This window comes from Pseudonaja textilis, chromosome 2 (genome assembly GCF_049901715.1).
Source record: "Pseudonaja textilis isolate UNSWEBS1 chromosome 2, rPseTex1.2, whole genome shotgun sequence".
Classification (NCBI taxonomy): Eukaryota; Metazoa; Chordata; class Lepidosauria; order Squamata; family Elapidae; genus Pseudonaja; species Pseudonaja textilis.
In genome coordinates, this window is record NC_141991.1 from 128,494,229 (window position 1) to 128,515,137 (window position 20,909).

The window sequence follows — 20,909 nt, forward strand, 5'->3', positions numbered from 1 at the left end:
TGCCAAGACCCAACCGTGCTTTTTCATGAGGCAATTGGACTTCCTTGTTTTTTCCGTTTGAAGATGTTTCGCTTCTCATCGGATGAGAAGCGAAACATCTTCAAATGAAAAAAAACAAGAAAGTCCAGTTGCCTCCTGAAAAAGCACCTTTGGGACAACCATGACCTGCATGACTGAGAATCTCTATAGACTTTTAGATTGTCGAGAATTTCTAATTTTCAACTGCTTGACAACCAGCCATGATATTATTCCTTTACTCCCGAATTAGACTGTGGATATTCAGTATTCAAGACCAGTGCCTAGGTTCCAAATTCTTCCCTTCAGAATGTTATGTGAAGCTTTTTTGCTCCAAAATTCAACTTAGCGGAACCAAAGTTCTAGTAAAAGCCAGCATAGATTCTGGAAGCCTGAGAACCCTCATGAGCAAACATTTCAGGGAAATCAGTGTGTTTCTCTTTGCCACATGGATGGAGTTTGACAAGAGGCCTAAGCCAACACACTCACACCCACCCCTGGACCTCATGTGCAATAAAATACGAGGCTGTGATTGAGCATGCATATGCTGATTCTCCTCTCCTGTGTCCTTCAAACATGCTGGCCCTGGTCAAATGCTGAGCCCAGCATATTCCATTGTCCTTGCTTCTTTCCAACTTGGCAGTTTTTCCTCAACTTACCCAGTCCAAAGCAGGCGGATAAATCCCCTAGAGCAGAAAGAGAATTAGAGTCTGTTGAACAGTTCTGATTAAATAGCTGCTTCAAAATGCTACGGTGACAAATATTCCAGAGAGGCCTCTTTTGAAGCACAGAGGGCCCTGCTGGTTTTATCCTCATTCCCTTCACTGAGAAATTAACCCATAAGACCCCACCTCCACAGATATATTTCTACCTCGGTTGTTCTCTCAGTTTAGCTTTATTTACTTATTTATTCATTTATTTTTATAACTGGCCTCAATCCCAGTGGATTCTGAGCAGGGTATAACAAGGTCAAGAGGAACAATAAAAACCAATAATAAACTATCTGAACGCTAAACATCATAGAAATGCATAAAATTACACTAATGATCTAAGGGTGAATATAACATGGATTAGAATTATTTTAGCTTGTTTAAGTAGGGCTGGAGTCATCTGGGCTTCCAGGAAAAGAGTATTCCATAAAATGGAAGTCATCCCTTTGAAGGCCTGTTGCCTGGTTCATACTCTGTGTACCTTGGGAGGAGAAAGGACCTGCAACAGAATCTCTTCAGATGGGCTGAAGAAATTCTGCCAAGGTGTTTCCTGGTACATCCTGGTGTTTCCTCTTAAGATTTTTTATTATACAATTACCTTTCTGCATTCAGAAATGTTAACAGGGATCCAGACAATATTTTTCTTATCTGTAACTTTTGTGGGTTGAAGGCTACCTTTGGCAGGGCTTCTATGTTGGGTTTTTTTCTTCTTTTCCACTGAAAAACCATTGATAATACCACTTTGAGGTTGCAGAAGAGACATTCAGCCAAGGGACAGAGATTCATGTAGCCTGCTTACCTTGCTTTATGGTAGAAGATGGCATTTTTTTAAAATAAATGAGAGCTGTTTATATGCAACGTATTTTGTTGGTAGGGATTATTGGTGATATGGTAGGAGTTGAAGTTCAATTACATCAACAGAGGAGTAAGTTTGGGAAGGCTGAAATACAGTAGAGCATTGTCAACAGTTCCTCATGGTTGCTTATTCCAATGGCATCAGCTAGTAGGGTAGCATTAGCAGCAACTGCCTACAACTAAAGTAAGCCGTAGTCACCAAACTAATACTCAGGAACCATAATTACATCTTGGCCATTAGGACCATCATATCTTGACTGTTGGGAGTGATATTCTATCAATCGCATCCCATCCTATTTAGTGAGCACCAGTTTATTTTGTTCTATTTTTAATCATAACAATATTTACAGCTAATAGCTATCATCCTCCTTGTTCAATAATGCTATCCCCCAGCTCGTGAGCTAAATCATTAGATCTCAGTCTAAAAATAGCTATAAGCTCGGGGGAGGGGTAGATAGTAGAGGAGAAATAGTAGTGTGCAAATTGGATGGAATTGTGGAAATCCTGAGATAAACTAATGTGGTTTGTATTGATAGCTCCTGCCACCTTACATCAAGTCACTGTGATGACCAACATTATGGGAATTTTATTTCAACCAAATTGTGCAACCAGTTGTGTAATCCTGCATTAAAGATGCTATAAAATAGATTCTGGGATTAATAATGAGTGAATTGTTTCAAAAGAAAAAATATCATAAGAAGACAGTTGGGGGAGAAATACTGTACAGCAAGCACAATAATATACAACATCCGACGTACTTCCAGTTTTCAGTGCCAGTAAAAACAATGTCACAAAGAGTTTTGTCAGACAGAGGGGCTTTTCAAACCTGTAGCTAACCCTAGGCAAAATATCAGAAGCAAAAGCATTCAGAGCCTGAGCTGATTTTAATCAATCAACATGACAGGTCTACCTACCCAATCTTCTAGGAGAAAAATGTCCAACAATATAAAGAAAAATTATTTGGTTCAGAGCTACAAAACAAAGCAATGTATTGGGTTTTTTTTTTAACCTGCTAATGACATATTGACGATTCTGTGCTCAAAACTAAGCTGGAAATAGTGGAACAGCTCTTACCTCCTTGTATCCTATGAAGGAATCCAGGAGGAAAGAGAAAAAAATACTGAAAATGTAAAATCATACAACAACTGACATGCCTTCAGTTTCCAGTCCTAGTCAGAAACAATTTCACAAAGAATCTTAAGAAACACTGGATCCTTTCCTACTCACACCTAACCTTAGCGTAAACTTGCCCCTGACAACAATTATTTTTCTGCAGAGTCCCAGTGATGTCTTCATCTTGCCTCCAGCCCATGAGCGAGATAGCCTTAACTCTTTCTTAATGCAGCATTTCTCTTCCCCTACTCCTCATTTATTCAAGGACAGTCACAAGGTATGCAAAATCTATTTTTTATTTATTAGATTTTTATTCCACCTTTATTGTTTTTCTAAATAACTCAAGGTGGTGAAGATTCCTAATACTCCTTCCTCCTATTTTCCCTACAACAGCAGCCCTCTGAGGTGAGTTGGGAACTGAGAGAGTGACTGGCTCAAAGTTACCCAGCCAGCTTTCATTCTTAGGGCAGGACTAGAAGTCACAGTCTCCTTGATTTATCTAACCATTTAACCCTACACAAAACTGGTTCTCAATCAGGCTGTTAGTATGATGTTGGAAGTAAATCTGGTGTAGCAGAGAACTAACACAAACATCTCCATGCATCTGTTTCTGTAGTGTTTTCCTTATTTTCTGGAACCTTAAGGAAAGCTTATCAACTTAAATCTTGATGCCCCAGAATGCATCCTTACTGGGCATCCAGAATAGGACCTTCCCATGTTGCTAACTATACAATTTTACTGCATAATGGTATATAGGCAGGGATTTGGTTTCCCCACTGGCCAAAATCTGAAGGTCATCCACCCTTAATCACTGTATAGGATATATGCTAGGGCAAGGATTGTAAGGTCCCAGCACTCTGCCCATTTCTTTGTTTTTCCAAATAATTGTTGAACTATTGGCCTAATGACCACTAGTTGACCATGAAGAATTGTCTCTCTTGACTGCAACATAACCATCCTCCATTAATAATTTGTGCTGTTCAGATGCAGCCACTGGCATAATGTTCCTAAGAACTGGGTATATGTAAAAGAAGTTTAAACACTGTGGTGTTCTTTAATACATGCCATAAATCTGCCCCAAACGATTACTCTATTGGCCTGTCAACCTACTAATCTTAAGTGGCAAGAGAGAAATCTTGGCTTCCATCTAGCAATCAACCAGATTTGTGCAACACTGGATAGGTATAGTTAAACAGTTGGATTTTGAGAATAGTTTTTTTTCCCCCAATCTTTGTGCAGGTAGACAAGTCAACCTATTCTTCAAAGCACAGCACCTAAGTTAGTTGCAGAAGTTGGGTTCCAATCTTCCTCATAGAACAACAGAAAATCAGGGGAAGACCTTTTGCCCATCTCCCATGTAATATGCGTGGAAATGGTATTCAGAAATAGGAATGGTATCTGTGAAAAATCTGTCAGTCAGGTGCTTTGGGTTATAGTCTCTCAGTTTAGGAAGCAACCATTTCACTTGACAGAATCATTAGAAGAAGAACAAAAATAAACCACAAATCGGTTGCAGAAGCTTGGTTTCTGGTCCATGCCAAAACAGCCATGCACCACAGGTACAAAACCTAGTGTCCAAATGAAAGGAGGAAGTCTGAATGCAAACATGACAGATCAACCCTGGCTACATTATCTCAAGCAGCTTTTCCCATGTTCCCAAGACTGTTCATAGGGGAGGTCTATTGCTGGCATAACATTGAAAACATTACTTGCATTCCAGGACATCTAAAGTTATCTTCATGCTCCCATAACAGCAGGTTGATAATGAGACAGAGGCAACATACAAAGAAGTATGTTCAGTACTTTCTGGCACACTTAGGTGGTGGTGGAGATGCACACAAAGGCACAGATATATAATACTGTAGTGATCATCAATCAAAATAGCAAATTCCATGCAAGTATAGTTTTCTGACAACTCATGAATTAGCTGAGAGCTCTTCAATTCAGCAATGGAAAAAAGTCAAGAGACAATATCCAATGGCAGCAGCAGATACTTCCCTGGCAATCACACACATGATCCAAAAATGACATGTCACAAGTAGTCAAAAGCTCTGGCTGCTTGCAAATGTTGGAAATTAAGTTGTTTCTCTGTCATGCACCTCTGCATTGGGACGGACATGCAAGTGCCCCCCTATCCTCCAAGCTGCTGATGTGGATTGTTGAAGGAGGACTCCCCTACTTCCCAATGAATGCCACTGAAGCCATTTGCTTGGGATCTTACTACAATAACTGCTAAGAAGAAAATGAAAGCAAATCATCTGAGCAAGGAGAAAAATGGAAGTGAAAGGGTTCGAATTATTGGAGTTAAAGCTCTGTTAGCAGCTACAGGAGCTAGGAATCGGCTTATGCCTAAACCTTTAGATCAGAAAGTGAAGAGTTAAGAGATTCCAATCAATCTAAGTTCCCACCTCCTGGGCTGGACTATACTAGCAAACCTTATAAAGTTCACAGCCACAATAGAAAACAAGGGGCTTAGGTGGAGGGGTGGTGCAGCAAGCAGCAGTGAGCTTCAAGACCATCCTGCTGCACCCTCCTCTGTCCTCCCCCTGACCCATCATGTGGGAGGCACGCTTATCCTCCTTTTGGAGAGCTGTTTTTGCTGAGTTCTTCGGGACTATGTTCTATGTGTTTTTTGGGCTGGGGGCTTCCCTTCGCTGGATTGTTGGCCCCACAAATGTTCTACAGGTGGCCCTGGCTTTTGGCTTGGTAGCAGCCACCATGGTGCAGTCTCTAGGCCATGTGAGCGGTGCCCACATCAACCCAGCTGTAACCATGGCCTTTCTGTTGGGCTCGCAGCTTTCCCTCTTCCGTGCTGTCTTCTACGTGGTGGCCCAGGTATTGGGAGGATTGGCCGGTGCAGCTGTGCTTTATGGAGTCACCCCGCCAGCACTACGGGGTAACCTGGCACTCAATACGGTAATGGGATCATGCAAAGCTGTCTGGAAATGTTTTTAAGAGGGGGGTATCCCTACAACTGTAGACAAGCAATGAGTTAGTATTGCTATGTGTAGGACATTCTCTAAAGGGCTGCACACTGTGCCCTTTAGAATCTGGGTTACTAGAGAGATTATTGGGAACCAGAAGTATGAACGTAAAAGTATATCCCACATAGGAGGGTTTGTTAACCCTAAATCTAGAAGGATGAAGCTGCTAGCATAGAACCTTAAAAAAAGGACTGAAATGTTTTCATGGGTATATTATTTTCAGGAAAAAATTAAATTATCTGGACCTTCAAATAGTGATAATAATGTAGTAGTTATTGGGTAAAAACCAGGTTGCCCAGGATACTCAACATATGCCTTTGTATGAGTACAGAGCATACAAGAAAATATGATAGAATTTTATATCAGTGTAATCAGATATAGTAAGAAGTTTAGTGGGAGGATGAAAGAGACAGATTATTTTTTGAGGATGGCAAGGTAAGGGAATAGGCATTTTTCATGAAGGAATTTTATCATTGTTGTAACCTTAAATCAGATCTGTATTTAGTTTTGAAGTAAATCACTTCTGTTACATTTTTTTTTAAAAAAGCAAGCATTGTTTTCCTAACCAAATCTTTGGATTCCCCAACTGTCTGATTGATCATGTCAGAGAACATTGTTCTTGTTAAAAACCATCTTCATTTGAAGGTTTTCAGATATATTACCTGAAAGCCCAGATTCACTTGATAATGAGATGGGCAGCATATAACTTTAGCCAATAAAAAATATGTGTGAGTTAGTATTAAATCTAATGAACTTTTTGATGCAGAAACCCTTCCATTCTTGATGTAAACCCACTCTACTGCTAGGACATTCCTTGATGGAAATCGGCTAATACTATCACTATTATTAATTGTGGAGCTTATTTTTGTTTGTGTAAAAAAAGAAAAGTTAAAAATTTGTGCAAAAACACAGGAACATTTCAGGTGAAAGATAAAGTTTAGAAGCCTCATCTTTAGATAGGGTAATGGCATATTACAAGCTTCACTTGAATAGCAAAAGCTTCCCTTGGATAGTAAATTCCCTTTTTGTAGTAAATGAACTGTTTTCAGGAGGCAAAAAATACTTAGAAGCCCTCAGACTAGCATTTCAGCTGAGTTTAAAAGCCTTTTAATTATGGATTTTGAATTGACATATTTTGGATTTGAACAATAATTGCTACATATTTAAATATTAAATTATCTGAATGAAAATTATACTAGGAATGTATCTTGGAATAATCAAAGTGAGTGAATTAGATTGTTTTAAATACACTCTTTGTTAGTGTACTGTAACTGTCATATTTTAACATTTTGCTGGTGAACTAATTTCAGATATCAAATTTTGGAGGTGTGCAATAATGAATATTAAAATACCTAGATGAATTCTTATGATACAATTATGTTCCAGATGAATGGAAGGCATCTGTAATTCTTCCTTCTCTTAGATACTATGAAACTATCTTAATTCTTTTTAGAGGTCTGTCTGTAGCAGCCTAACGGCCTAACAGATTTTATACACCATGAGGCTGCCTTTAGACTGTTATTTTAACACCAATTCTGTCTCACAGATAATTTCTATAGTTCAGGATTGAACTTTGAACACTTGGTCTTCTCTGAGCTTGGTTGTTTTCTCACAAATGCTTCATTAGACAACTAAGTAATTTCACTGATTATGTTACGAGGTTAGTAATGAAACATCTGTAAGCAAATAGCCAAGTTCAGAGAGCATCAAACCCCACAGACTGGGGATGAAATGAAGGCAACTTTATAGATAAAGAGCCGAAAAAGGCACCGTTGTGGTGCATTAACATCATTGTGTCTTCTAGTGAGAAGCCCTAAACTGAACTGATTTCCTTCCATTTTTGCTATGGGAAAAACTGAAATATAACGATCAGTTCCCTTGCTGATTCAGAGCTTCTCAGAACTACCTGGTTGTCTTGCTGCTAGAATAGGCAGGCATCTGTTTTGGGAGGGCCTCTCTTAATCCCTCACTTTCCTGACAAGCAACTTCAAGGCATATTTCTCTGCTCGGCATCCAAAGTACCATATTTTCCACTTTACAACAAACATGTTGAGCTACAATGTCCCATGGACAATCCTCAGCAACTCATTGGCTACTTTGCAGAAAAAGGACTGCCCCTTCAGCTGAGCCAATCCATGGCCTCTAGTGGCTTTTAGACCACTACTTGTTGCACTACAATACAGGTAATCCTCATTTAGTGACCAACTGAAGTTACAGCAATGATGAAAAAGTAACTTTACAATGATTCCTTGCATTTATGATCTTCACAGGTCTGTAAAGCAAAGGAAAACTAAAATAAAATCAAAGAATGGTTGTGGTTTCACTTAGCCAATGGTGTGCTTAATGGCTGAGTTGCCCTTCCCAATTGTGGTCACTAAATGAGGACTACCTGTAGTCAATATCAATTTTGCCTCGAAAGTCAAATATTGCTGCTTTGAAACTCAGCAGGGGCATTATTAGTGTTAGTGTTAATATTATTTCCAAGTCTCTCTCTGCTTTATTATTTTAATCAGTAAAATCCTACCATTTCACTGATTTTCCTGTGACATGAGAGGAGAGTATCGCCTTCAGCTCCAAATTGTACAAATAGCCTGTTCAGTATGAGATTTGCTAACCAACTGTTTCTAAGACCTTGATTCTGTGAAGAAAATTGTATGCAACTGAACCCCAGTATTAATCCATAGGCATTTAGAAATTTGTGGATGGGGTGAGGATGCACCCTGTGCATTAGGCATGAGATGGGTGAGAGGCTGCAATTTGACAGAATGTTAATTTTAGTCCAGTCTCAAAAGAAAGATATCATAAAAAAAAGACAACAAACCAAAGGGACAGGAGAGTGAAGGAAAACTAGCAGGGATTCGCTAGATACATTTTACCTTACTCCTTGGTGCTCTGAATACCAAAACGGAGTGAGTCTAGTTGCCATTTTAATTTTTGCCAAAACATCACCTTGGATGGCATTGTGAGAAATTAAAATACTCCCCCTCAAATTCCCCTCAATTAAATCCACTTGTCAGCTATGATGGGTGGCCATCAAAACATACTTCAAGCCAGGAACTGACTCTGAAGCCTAATCATCTGGGAGTAAAAGAGGACTCTGCAAGCAGGACAATGATTTAAAAAATCTGTAGATTCACAACCCACAAATTGGTACTTGAACTTTACTACAGGGAGAGAGGGCTTAACCTGTGCTACTCCCTTGAATATCTAATTTTGAAGAGTGTGCTGCTGGTGGTGGTGAGGCATAATTTGGCTAAAACTGGTTGGAATGAGAAATGGAGTTTGTGGGTTTAAGAATCCCTGCTCTTACATTTTCCCTTTTTGTTTACCCACTGACACGTTATATACTGGACACATGTATATGGTGAAATAAACAAAGGCATGACAGAAATTTTGGATTCAGAGCTCAGATGAGGAAAATATTTAGTGTACTAATAAAAGAATGCTTCCTTGGTTAGTGGTGTAGTGTGGAAAAGTTGGACTAGATGGCTTTTAGGAGTGATTAAATGATTAATCCTAGATTAACGATTGAAATATACCTCAGGTTCCAAAAAACAAGTCAGCATGATTCATAAAGATTAAAAGCTCATCAGAATTAATTAAACGAATGAGTGTGTCCCTGGGAGTTGCCAGGATCTAGCCTCCAACTTAAAGAGGAAGAAAATCAGCTATATGTGAGAGGCAGGCCTATATTAGAAAATGCAGCCATGTTTGATTTATCCACTTGATATAAATAATAGACTCTCAGATTTGTCTCATTCATTTATCTATGCATCTCTAAAACTTTCCTCCTGGCTACAGACTTCCTGTTGCTTTATACACCTATCTTACTTTCTTTTATTCCTGCCCTGCCTTGTTGAACCTCTAGTTTGACTAGAATGAGGTCTGGCAGATAATCACATGTACACTATTAAAATGTAATATCTCCATTCTACAAACTTATTCTAGATGTAAATGCAATCAGTGCTCCCTCCTGGTATGCATAAATAATTTCTAGAAACCAAAGCCCCTAAAAGATATAGTTAGATATGGAATGAATGATAACTTTTGCTGTTCCTCGTGGTTTTATCCTTCCACATATCTTCTGGTTACAGATGCACCCTGGTATAAACGTAAGCCAAGCTACCATTGTGGAAATCATCCTGACCCTACAGTTTGTCCTCTGTGTCTTTGCCACCTACGATGAGAGACGTAACGGACGCATGGGATCTGTGGCCCTGGCAGTTGGATTCTCCCTCACACTTGGACACCTCTTTGGGGTAATGATGCAAAATGCAAGATGCACCAATATATAGCCAGCTGTAATACTGTGCATTTAGGCAGATCCTTTAGTAGCCACCTGACCAGGCCTGGATGGAGGATTAGCCCTCCCGATACTTCCCCTCATTCTTAACTGCATCCTATTCTTCCAGCAATTTAACTTCATATTTTCTTTCTGTTTAACCATTCTGAATCTATAAAACAGTGGGGAAGGGGGTCTTTCTTCCCATCAAGCATGCCAATCTTCCAAAGCTCATGTCTTTTTCTGGAGAAGCTTTTATCATGGCTGGGATGTGAAGAAGGCTTTTGAAATTAAGCCTAAGGCCACATGAAATAACTTCAGTAGTCCTTGGAATTCATGTGAACTCACTCCTGTTAAAAAGTGTTTCCAGGTTGCTATATGGAATCTACTCAGTGTAACAGCTTGCCCCTTCCAATATTTTAATTGTATATTTTAAACTGCCTTTCAATGGGTATACATTATTTTTAGTTTATATTATTTTTAAGTTTGATTTTGGTACTTTAATGAAATTATTGTTTCTTTTATTGTGTGTTTACTATTTGCCTTGTGCATGTGCCCAAAGGCAGTATATAAATGCTAATATTTAAGCAAACAGATAAATAAGGAAGTTGGACCCTTTAGAATTAGAAACCTGAATTGCATGATGAAAAAAAAAAATCTTTCCCTATCATAACCCTACTCTATTTTCAGATGTACTACACAGGAGCTGGCATGAATCCTGCCCGATCCTTTGCCCCAGCTGTCATAACCCGTAACTTCACCAACCACTGGGTAATATTTTTTTTTTGTAAGGATAAGAAATGACGACATCTTACAGTTCTTTGAAACAACAGTCTAGGGGCTGAAAGATTATTTGATTTTCCCTCTCTGAATTTGGAGAAACAATTCCAACTTCAGAAGGGGGACTTTTTATATCTTTATCCAGAGCAGCATCCAAACTCTTGAAATTTGGCTCCCAGGATGTCCCAAGTGAGATATTGTTTGGTTGAGGAGAAAACATAGCAGAGGCAACTTGGGTGCATTTTAATCTTCCATAAAAGTAAATATTTTAAACAGTCCCCTAAATAAACGGCACTCAGGTCCAATTTTTATTCTGTTGGTAAGTTGAGAGGGGAGAGCCAGTTTAGTGTAGTGGTTAAAAGCAGCAGGTTAGAAACCAGGAGACAGTGAATTCTAGTCCTGCCTGAAACACAAAGCCAACTGGGTGATCTTGGGTTAGTTCCTCTCTCTCCGTCCTGGGAAGGAGGCAATGGCAATCTCTTCTGAAAGCTTGCCAACAAAAATAAAGGACTTAACCAGACAATTGCTTGACTCAGAATGAAAGAAAAATGTTGAGACAGCACTGAAAATGTCAGAGGATCCCAATGTCAAACTTATTTGGCCTTACTTTTAAGATTCTATTAATTATCAGACACATGACAACATATAAATCTAAGCTTGGTGGCAAAATTTATGAGCAATCTTGAATCAATGGAATTAGAGATTGGGCAATTATGGAAGAATATTTGCTCTTCTTGGAATCCATTTGCAGGCTCAATGATGAGACTAATAAAGTAGAAGAGACTAGCTGACTAGAGCTGCTGGTTGGGCTGCCAGTACTTTATGATTTATCAGTGATGGGTGAAGAGGACTTTAATCTGCTAGTGGGAAAAGGCCCTGAATATTTTTTTTCTGCAATGCTATACTCTGAGATGTTTCTGCATCCTTAAACTATCTTCTTGTTCCCCCTTCCCATGCTTTTATCTTTTGTTCTTCCAGGTATATTGGGTTGGCCCAATTATTGGTGGTTTGATGGGTGGCCTTTTGTATGACTTCATCTTATTCCCCCGGATGCGTAGTATCTCAGAACGTCTGTCTATTCTCAAAGGTGACCGGCCTGTTGCAACCCATACATCCAGAGAACCTCCAGGGGATCCCATTGAGCTGAAGACACAAGCACCCTAAACAGTGACCATAGGGTGGCACAACATAGCACATACACACATCCCTGCTCTGGGGAGAGATGGGGCAGAATAACTGGCCCAGTATACAGACTGTTATTGCTCCTGGCCAGTGGGAAGTGGTTGCACAAAGGAGGTACAAATCAGAGGGGAAAATATGTTATCCAGTCTTTCTCTCTCATAAAAACAAATTAACAGACACACAAAACATGGGATAATCGAATGCAGAGAGTGCGGTTGGGAGGGGAGGGAGACTATGTCATTGCCTGATTTTTAAATGATTTATTTTGCAGTGAGAAGTCTTAAAAAACAGTTTTGTGGGGGGAAACAAAAGGTATAAGAGTATAAGAATAACTCTGTTTTGAATTCTTGCAAAACTTGCATTCCCTTTGCATCTATTATGCTGAGTCACCCTTTGCGGACCTCAGTGCTCTCCCTTCTGCACCTGAATTGTTGTGGGAGGCAGATTGTTTAGTGTGGGATTGCTAGAGTTCTTTGTGAGTTTGCCATTGGCATCTTTCAATTCCCCTGCTGCTCATAATATTCTGGCTCCAGCTTTGTGCGCTGTGCCAGCAAGGTATGAACCCTTGGCTCAAGTGGGTTTGAGGACTTGAATAGGTGGAACAATTCTTTCCTTCCACCAAAGTAGCTTCCCCCTTGGAGGAATCACGCTCAGATTATCTATTGACATAGGTTGGTGAGAATAGTGAAGAAGAGCAAGTGACTTGTGGCCACGTAGAATATCTACATATATAATTTTGGCTTGTGCATACGTGAGAAACAATTTTGGGGGCAAGCAAATGCAGAACCAGAGCCAGAAGCCCAGCAGGGTACAAACATCACTGAATAAAGTACATAGAGAGGGTCTTGGTTCAATTCCTGGCATCCTGGTAGTAACCTCAACATGCTCAGTGCTGATCTTGGACCTGCTGCTAATAGCCAGCTCTGGATTTTTGTGCTATGCAATCCATAGCTCTGCTTTAAAATTCAAAATGCCAGGTAGGGATTTAGCAGCCTAAGTAAGAACATTTTATAACACCTATTTCAAACATCAATCACTAAATCTAAATAAGTTTCCTGAGGGAGGGGGAGTATCTAGCTTTTTATTTAAATATTTATTGATGTTTTTACATTTGTGTCGTTTCTTTCCATCAGAAGCTGCTGCTTTTGCTGTTTAATTTTCCTCACTATCCCATATAATTTATCCCAGTGCTAAAAAAGTGAAGTGAAATACAGTTAGGGCATGGTCTCACTTATCTTTAAGATAGGGTTGCCATATCTAGACTGCAGAAATCGGGGTAGCCAACAGAAGGTACTAAAAATGTTTTATGTATCTCTCTGCTGCCATCTTAATTGTCAGATAGCCTACCGATAAACATGGGAATTCTACTTTAAGCAGATTGAAAGTATTCCGTCAGTTTGAGTTTAGCCGAATTTGAAATTAAACTTTCAAGCCTTGTGACTTCATCTTCAAAGGCACACTTAGGGCAAGGGGTGAGAAGAATGAATTGAATACAGAGGAGACTTGATGTTGAATATGAATCTCTATAATCCTTCCTTCATCGAAACCACATTTTATGAATTGCCTTTTAAACTGTAGACCTAGACATACATATAGCTTCAGTCAGAGGTGGGTATTCAGCAGGTTCTGACCAGTTCTGGAGAACCGTTAGTGGAAATTTTGAGTAATTCCGAGAACCGGCAAATACCACCTCTGGCTGGAGATTTTACAGTATCCTTCCCCTGCCACACCCACCAAGCCACGCCCACAGAACCGGTAGTAAAAAAATGTGAACCCCACCACTGGCTTCAGTGAAGTTCCTTTGATGAATATAGAACTTGTGAAATGTTGTGGGCTCCATTTTTCATTGCTACCATAGTCTATTCCACCATATTCTCTGATACTATTTCACTTCCCTTTTCTTATTTGCTATGAAGACATTGAATGGAAATGGCCCTTTTTTGTAGAATCTTCTCTAGGAGCTCAATAAAGCTATAAAAATAGCATACTTTTTTAGAACTGAAAGTTCTGCTTAGATGCTTGAAGTAAGAAAGAGCACAAACACTGACTGAATTAAACCAAATAACCATATTTACCATATTAACAAATACAAACCATATATTCTCAAGAGCCCCTAAAACCAGCCTCTTCATTAACCAAAACTAATCTCTGGTCTAATCATAACTGATTAGTAATGCAAAGTAAGCATCCATTTGTATCTCACCTTGCTTCCATGGAAGTCAAGTTTATTCCTCCATGGCTTGGTTAAATACAACAGGCTAAGCTGTATTTTAAAAGCATAATGTGTTGCCCAGTGATTGGTTCCATACATCATCCTATGCTATAAACCAGAATGACTAGATTCTAACATCATGCTATTATCAAATCTGAAGTAGCCACATTATGATTTAGTACAGTGTACGAACTCAGCCCATATTAAAAGATCCACATGTAAAATATTGGTCTTCTAAAAAATATACATCTTGTCAGGAAATTTGGCATCTTCACCGGAGTATCTGTTTCAAAAGTTCAGAAAAAAATGGTTGAAACATGATTAAGATTAGAATGATGAATAGAAGAAAATATTTGTAGCTTAGGGTTGAACTGTAGGGTGCTTGGTGCTCTCTGATCTTGGATGCAAGCTCAAGGAGCACAAGGGAGCCCTGTTTAGAACGATCTTCCAGTTCTTGCTGACAAAGAATGAGCATGGCTTTTGGCTGATCTATTAGAGGTTTTTTTAGTATCAACATATGTATATTTGGCTATTGAAGCAAGATCTGATGGAAGGAAAGTTGAGTCATTTTGCTTCACTTATAGAACTACTGTATACCCACTCCCCGACCCCTGTGTAAGAGCCTTGAATGCTGTATTTCTGGACTTCCCCAAAGTTTCTAGTTGCTATATGTTGTAAATATGATGCCGACTAGTTTGGTCCAGCAGAATTTCTCTCATAGTTAGGTGAACTATTTATTTTACCCTTCAGGGTTGGTTTTTAGGCTTCTTATCTCTAACAGCAGCTTTTCCAACCAAATAGGTTGGAAGTGCCGTTCCAAAGTTCCCAGATATCATTGGGCTTATTGAGATCTAAGAGTTGCAATCTGATATATTGGAGGGGGCCAAATTAAGAAAGGCCAAAGTGGTTTATTTACTGGTCAGGCAGTTCTAATAGTAGATGTAATTCAAGAGATTTCCCAGACAAACTATTGGAATGAAAAATGGTGACCAATATCTCAAAAGAAAAAAGGGGAGGGTGGTTACAGTGAGTGATAGGGGTGCAGATATTTCCTTCTGAAATGATGTCTGGGACATGGTTATGAATTCTGCAGTATTAATATTTGAAGTAGATCCTATTTTCAGACATTTTGGTGTGAACTGTTTTATTTTCCCAATCTCTCTACTACAACTGTTATATCAAAAATGGTGTAAATTAAAGGTCAGTCAACAGAATTAACTTGGAATCACTCCACAAGGGTCCATCATCAGTCCAGCTGAGCTATAAATCAACATAAACGGGATGAATCTGTCTGCTACCACAGAGCCATTTTATTAGGATTGAGTTGCACTGCAGTTGGAAATGGTTCCATTCAGATTATTTATAGGAGATGACAATTTATTTTTTATGTCTTGCTTTTATTTTTCTTGCCACATGATGCCAAGATGTTCATCTTTTTCAATGAGCTGTTTAACTTTCTGTTTCACAGGTATAAATAACTCTTTAGTTGTTGTGTTGGGAATTATTTATTTAATTAAATGCTATAATTTATTTTTGCTAATAGCTCTGCATCAGAGAAATCTGGCAAATTTACATGGTTACAGTAAGGAAGAGGGACATGGCATGAAAGAAGCAAAGTAATTCAGTATTTTATACATTCATGTCTAAATCACACAAGACTCTATTCAGCCCAAGGACTCCCAGGACTTCAGAATACAGAGATTTCTACTAATTCCAGAATCTACATTGAATATAGTGGTGCTTTCTTCTTTAATACAGTTACACTAGGTAATTGTATATGAAACCAAACCTATAAATAGATCTATGCACTACTCAGCCTTTCAGTTTCAAATGATTATGGATGGTCAACTAAATACATTTTGAATGTCAGTGAAAGGAGAACATAACTCCCTCTCTTGTTCCACATAAAAAACCTTAGTTGGACTGATACTAGCAAATTCTAGGAAAGCAGTGCCCTCATTACATGGAATGGAACAGAGAAACAACTATTCAACATTCAGCCTAACCCACTCTGGCATTTGCAAGCCAAGGATGCTGTCTGATGTACAGCTGGCTGTATGTCTTTTTCAGCAGCACCTATAGTTATTGGAGAGAGTGATTGTTTTTCCATGGCTGTTTGCAGGCTCCAGAAACAAAATGCTACATTAAGATCCTACTTCTTACCTAGCATAGTTCTTACTATATCAGTTATGTTTGAAATTGGAAGATAAAAAGCTGCCTCAAAGCCAGGATGACTGAGTTTTATTGCAAAGTAGAGTCAAGTGTATTTTAAAATAGGCACACAAAGTTTATATTCTGTCCTGAATGCACACACGTGGCTTATAAGAAATAGAATATAAAAAGAGGCATTTTAATTAAATTTCAATGATTTCCCATTTGATTTATATGCCTAGGAAATGACAATCCAAATTTTCTACCTCAGTCTCCAAGATCAAGCAGCTTAATCAATAAAATGATGCTGGGATAAAAATACACAATTGACAGTGACAAACAAAGCATCATTATTGCATGTTGTATGTTCAGAAAAAATTATTGTAAAGACTTTTATGTAATTACATTAATTAGCCACCATCATTAAGGATCTCAAGCTACAACATCTTGCTAGGTTAAAAAAACAACAGTAATTTACAGTCCCAAACAAACATTAGTACCTCCATGCTGTGTATCCATACAAACGCCAGTAAAGGCTTTCACAAATATATTATATAATGAAATTAAAAGAGAGTGAGAACTAAAGAGAATGAGAAAGGTCTCTTGATGCTCCGTTCTCATTTATATTAACATTATTATTTCTAATGCATCCAATTATTTATTTATTCACCTTGTGAATTCCCATGTATTCCCATTTATATTTAGCAAATATAAAGTGTGCCGTGCATGAATACATGAATAGCATTCCCATAGTTATTGCCATACATTGCACTCCTACAAGTTCCTTTACACTACATTATTCTTGTATATTTAATAGTGTTTGCTAGGAGGATGATAAAATACATGTAGTCCTCGACTTACAAGAGTTTGTTTAGTGGCTGTTTGAAATTACAACAGCACTGAAAAAAGTTGATTTATGACTGTTTTTGACACTTACCACTGTTGCAACATTTCCCATGGTTACATGATCAAAATTCAGACATTTGGCAAGTGACTCATATTTATGATGGTTGCAGTGTCTTGGGGTCAGGTGAACACTTTTTGCAACCTTCTGAAAAGCAAAGGGAAAGCCAGGTTCACTTCACAACTGTGTTACTAACTTAACAATTGCAGTGATTCACTTAACTGTAGCAAGAAAGATTGTAAAAAGGGGGAAAGATCACCTAAATGTCTTGTTCAGCAATAGAGATTTGGGGCTCAATTGTGGTTGTAAGTCAAGGACTATCTGTAATTGTACATTTAAAAAGCTGTATGTGTAAGATTAATGAAGCATGCTACATACTGTAAATAACAGAATATGTGAGACAGTATATATACACATGTACACACGTATTCTGAGTCTGTATATATAGATCCATCTCTACCCTTTTCAGTCAGATAAATTGAATAAATAAATATATAAATAAATCCAGAGGGCCTTTTAACTACAGCACAAGAACACAACAGAAACATGCAACTAAACAAACCATGGTATGATACATCAAATTGTGTGGGATTGTTTTTTAGTACGATGTTCAGCCCCTGAACTTTGATATGAATGTATGTCAGACCATTTGCTTCTTTTTAGAATCTATTTGGTTTTCTAAAGCTAAAGTTCCCTGCCCTTCCCTCACCCTCCTTTCCCCTTCATTGAAAAATAAGAACTAAGAAAACTCCTAGATTTCTCCTAGTGATGAGGTTTATCTCCCTATCCTCTAAACAACTGTGTGTCTTTAAAGTAGATCATCAGCCTTTATAAAAGACAGATATCTTCATTTAACTTCTATTTCTATGGTCCCCTGTTTGATGTTAGGGCTGGAAAACTACTTTTTGTATGTAATATACATACTGGCTCCCAAACCCACTTGACTGAAGTACACCATTTTGCCTGTGTGGCAAATGGCTATTTCTACTCTCAATATGTATAGTATAGTAGTCTAACTAGCATAATGTCAGCATACCAATAATGCTTTACATTGCCACAGCAGTGGCTGTGGCACTAGAAGACATGGATCACTACCATGAAAACTGCTAATCTCTTTTAATTCCTGTAATGACTTTTCTTTCTTTCCTTTTATTATGGCAGAATAAATAAAGCCCATCTTTCTTGTTCTTTTCTAGCTGCTTGTTAATTGGAATACTATATTTTCAAAGAGCAAAATAGAAATAAAGACCATCAAAGCATATGATAAAACTGTATTAAAACCATAAAACATATGCAGCAGCTGTATAAACAACATTCCTGGCTTTCAGCATAATCACTGAAGGGTTCTCTTCCCCAACTGAAGCCTGAGGCTTTCCGAAAAGCCAGCCAGGACACATGTCCTTTAAGAGGCGGGCACCATGACAGAATAGTCTTTCAGGACCTCGTTGGATGACACACCTTGGTAAACATGCCATTCTTGCTAGAGGTAACTGAAGAGGCAGTCCATCAAATAACCCATCACATGCTATATAGGTCATTATCAGTATCTTGAATTGAACATGGAAGCAAACTTTGAACCAATACAGCTTGTAGAACAGAGGTGTAATGTACGCTGATCAGGGAGCACAACTGTCCATTTTGCACCTGCTGGTGTTTCTGGGCAACCAGAACCAGGTGCCTCAGAAAGGGACTTTTTCACCCAGCCTGTTTGAAAGCAAAAGCACAACATCACGGATAGATTTTACCCCCTGTGCTCTTAAGCAGGCTGACTGAAATCCAAGCAGGATTTACTGCTTGAATTTTGTGATGGATCTTTTTCAGCCTACCCCCATGGAACCAGACAGAGTCCTCTGAGCAAACAGCAGCAGCAGCAGCAGCTTGCAATCTTCCCTGCCCAACTTCCCTATTGATTTTCTGAGGGCAGGGAAGTTTGCACTTGGCAACCTGTTGTCAGGGCAAACAGATTGCCAAACATCCAGATTCCAATCACATGACTGCAGGGGAGTTGCACCATAATTTCAGTTCTGGCTAAGTAGTCACTAGCACCACCATACTTTCATATAGTTGCCGAATGAGTGCTCATTAAGTAAAGACCACCTGTACAATAATCCATTTGAGAGGTGACCAAGAGTAAACCTCCCAGTCAGGGATATGACAGGATTAGCTACCAGTTCGGGATTTACGAGCTTCCCTGCCCGCTGTGAGCTGTAAATCGTCATTAGCATGCTGCGTGTGCCTAGAAGCCTTTGAAACAGCCCATTTTTCTTGGTTTTTTAACTGCAGCTGTGCCTCGTTCAGCAGCTGAAGTTGAAAAATCATGAAATAATGATCAGGTAAGAGCCCGGGTGGGCAGGTGGGCAAAAACATCAACAGACATAGAACCGGTTCTATGTCTGCTGCTCTTCAGAGCTAGCGGTTCTACAGAGGTGGACAGAACCAGTAGAAACCCACCCCTGCTCCCAGTCCACAAATGGGCAAAACTGATGCACAATATGAAGTTCTTCACATAGGGGTCATGAATCCTGGAGCACTCTCTGGTTGCATACAGGGTTTCTTGGGGGCAATGCCACTGCATCCAGAACAAGGGGTGGTAAGTCACTGAAACCAAAAGGCCCCCAAATCCAATGCTTGCTAGGATTGAGCTGAAACCTGTTTTCCCAACCATACCTCCACAGTCTTTAAAGAAGGTCAACAGCAGCATAGCTTAATACCTCACCACATGGTGACAGATGATCCCATCCAGAGACTTCCTGCAGAGGTTAAACACAAGCGAAGAGAGAACCAAACCCTGTGAAACCTTGCAAAGTAGGGTTGAGAGCAAGAATTATCATTCCCAGGGAAAATCAATTGGAAATAGCCATCCATGAACGAGAATCTTCCAATATTTGAGGCGCTGCCATAGAGAGGAAGGGGTCAATCTATTTTCTAAAGCACCTGAAGGCCAGACAAGGAATAATGGGTGGAAACTGAACAAGGAGAGATTCAACATGGAAATAAGGAGAAATTTTCTGACAGTGAGAACAATCAACCAATGGAACAGCTTGCCCTCAGAAGTTGAGGGAGCGCCATCACTTGAGACCTTCAAGAGGAGATTGGACTGCCATTCATCAGAAATGGTGTAGGGTCTCCCGCTTGGGCAGGGGGTTGGACTAGATGACCTATAAGGTCCCTTCCAACTCTGATTATCTGTTATGTGTTAAGAATTGGCACAATACAACTCCTTTCACCCCCAATTTTAGTCAATCTTCTGAAGCTATTTCTCAACAACCCTCCTTAAAAAGGGAATGTTAGATATTGGATGAAAGTTCTCCAGTATGGTTAAGTCTAGTAATGGCTTCTTGAAGAGAGGATGCTCTTTAAGCATCTTTAACAAATTGCTCTTTAAGATTTGGGCTATTGCCATAAATGTCTTTGTCCTCCAACAGCATGGTGTTACCCTCTTTCAAGTTACAAATAACATCCCACTATTTGGTTTTAGCATTCATTTATGATGATTCAATAGGATTAGAAGGCATTCATATGTCTAGCGCCTCAAGCTATTGTTAGTAGTCTGTGTCTGTCTCCACTGGCTTTGCACCTATCTCAATAAATTAGTATAGAATAAAGCTGGAAGGGACCTCAGAGGTCCTCCAGTCCAGCCCCCTGCTCAAGCAGGAGAACCTATACTATTTCAGATAAGTGACTGTCTAGACAGTCTCTTCTTAAAAACATCCAGTGATGG

The 20,909-nt window shown here is 39.2% G+C and overlaps 1 protein-coding gene across 1 annotated transcript; it reads left to right on the top strand.

Moving 5' to 3' along the window:
• The first annotated feature begins 5,160 nt into the window (after window positions 1-5,160).
• Window positions 5,161-13,288, top strand: MIP (major intrinsic protein of lens fiber). Its single transcript, XM_026717452.2, has 4 exons — window positions 5,161-5,609; window positions 9,772-9,936; window positions 10,650-10,730; window positions 11,718-13,288. The coding sequence occupies exons 1-4, from the start codon at window positions 5,250-5,252 to the stop codon at window positions 11,901-11,903; spliced, it is 792 nt and encodes a 263-aa protein (XP_026573237.1). The 5' UTR covers window positions 5,161-5,249; the 3' UTR covers window positions 11,904-13,288.
• The last annotated feature ends 7,621 nt before the right edge of the window (window positions 13,289-20,909 follow it).

Coding starts and splice junctions, on each gene's coding strand:
- MIP (XM_026717452.2), top strand. CDS start 5,250: ATGTGGGAGGCACGCTTATCCTCCTTTTGGAGAGCTGTTTTTGCTGAG. Junction 9,937..10,649: donor CACTTGGACACCTCTTTGGG/GTAATGATGCAA, acceptor CTCTATTTTCAG/ATGTACTACACAGGAGCTGG. Junction 10,731..11,717: donor GTAACTTCACCAACCACTGG/GTAATATTTTTT, acceptor TTGTTCTTCCAG/GTATATTGGGTTGGCCCAAT.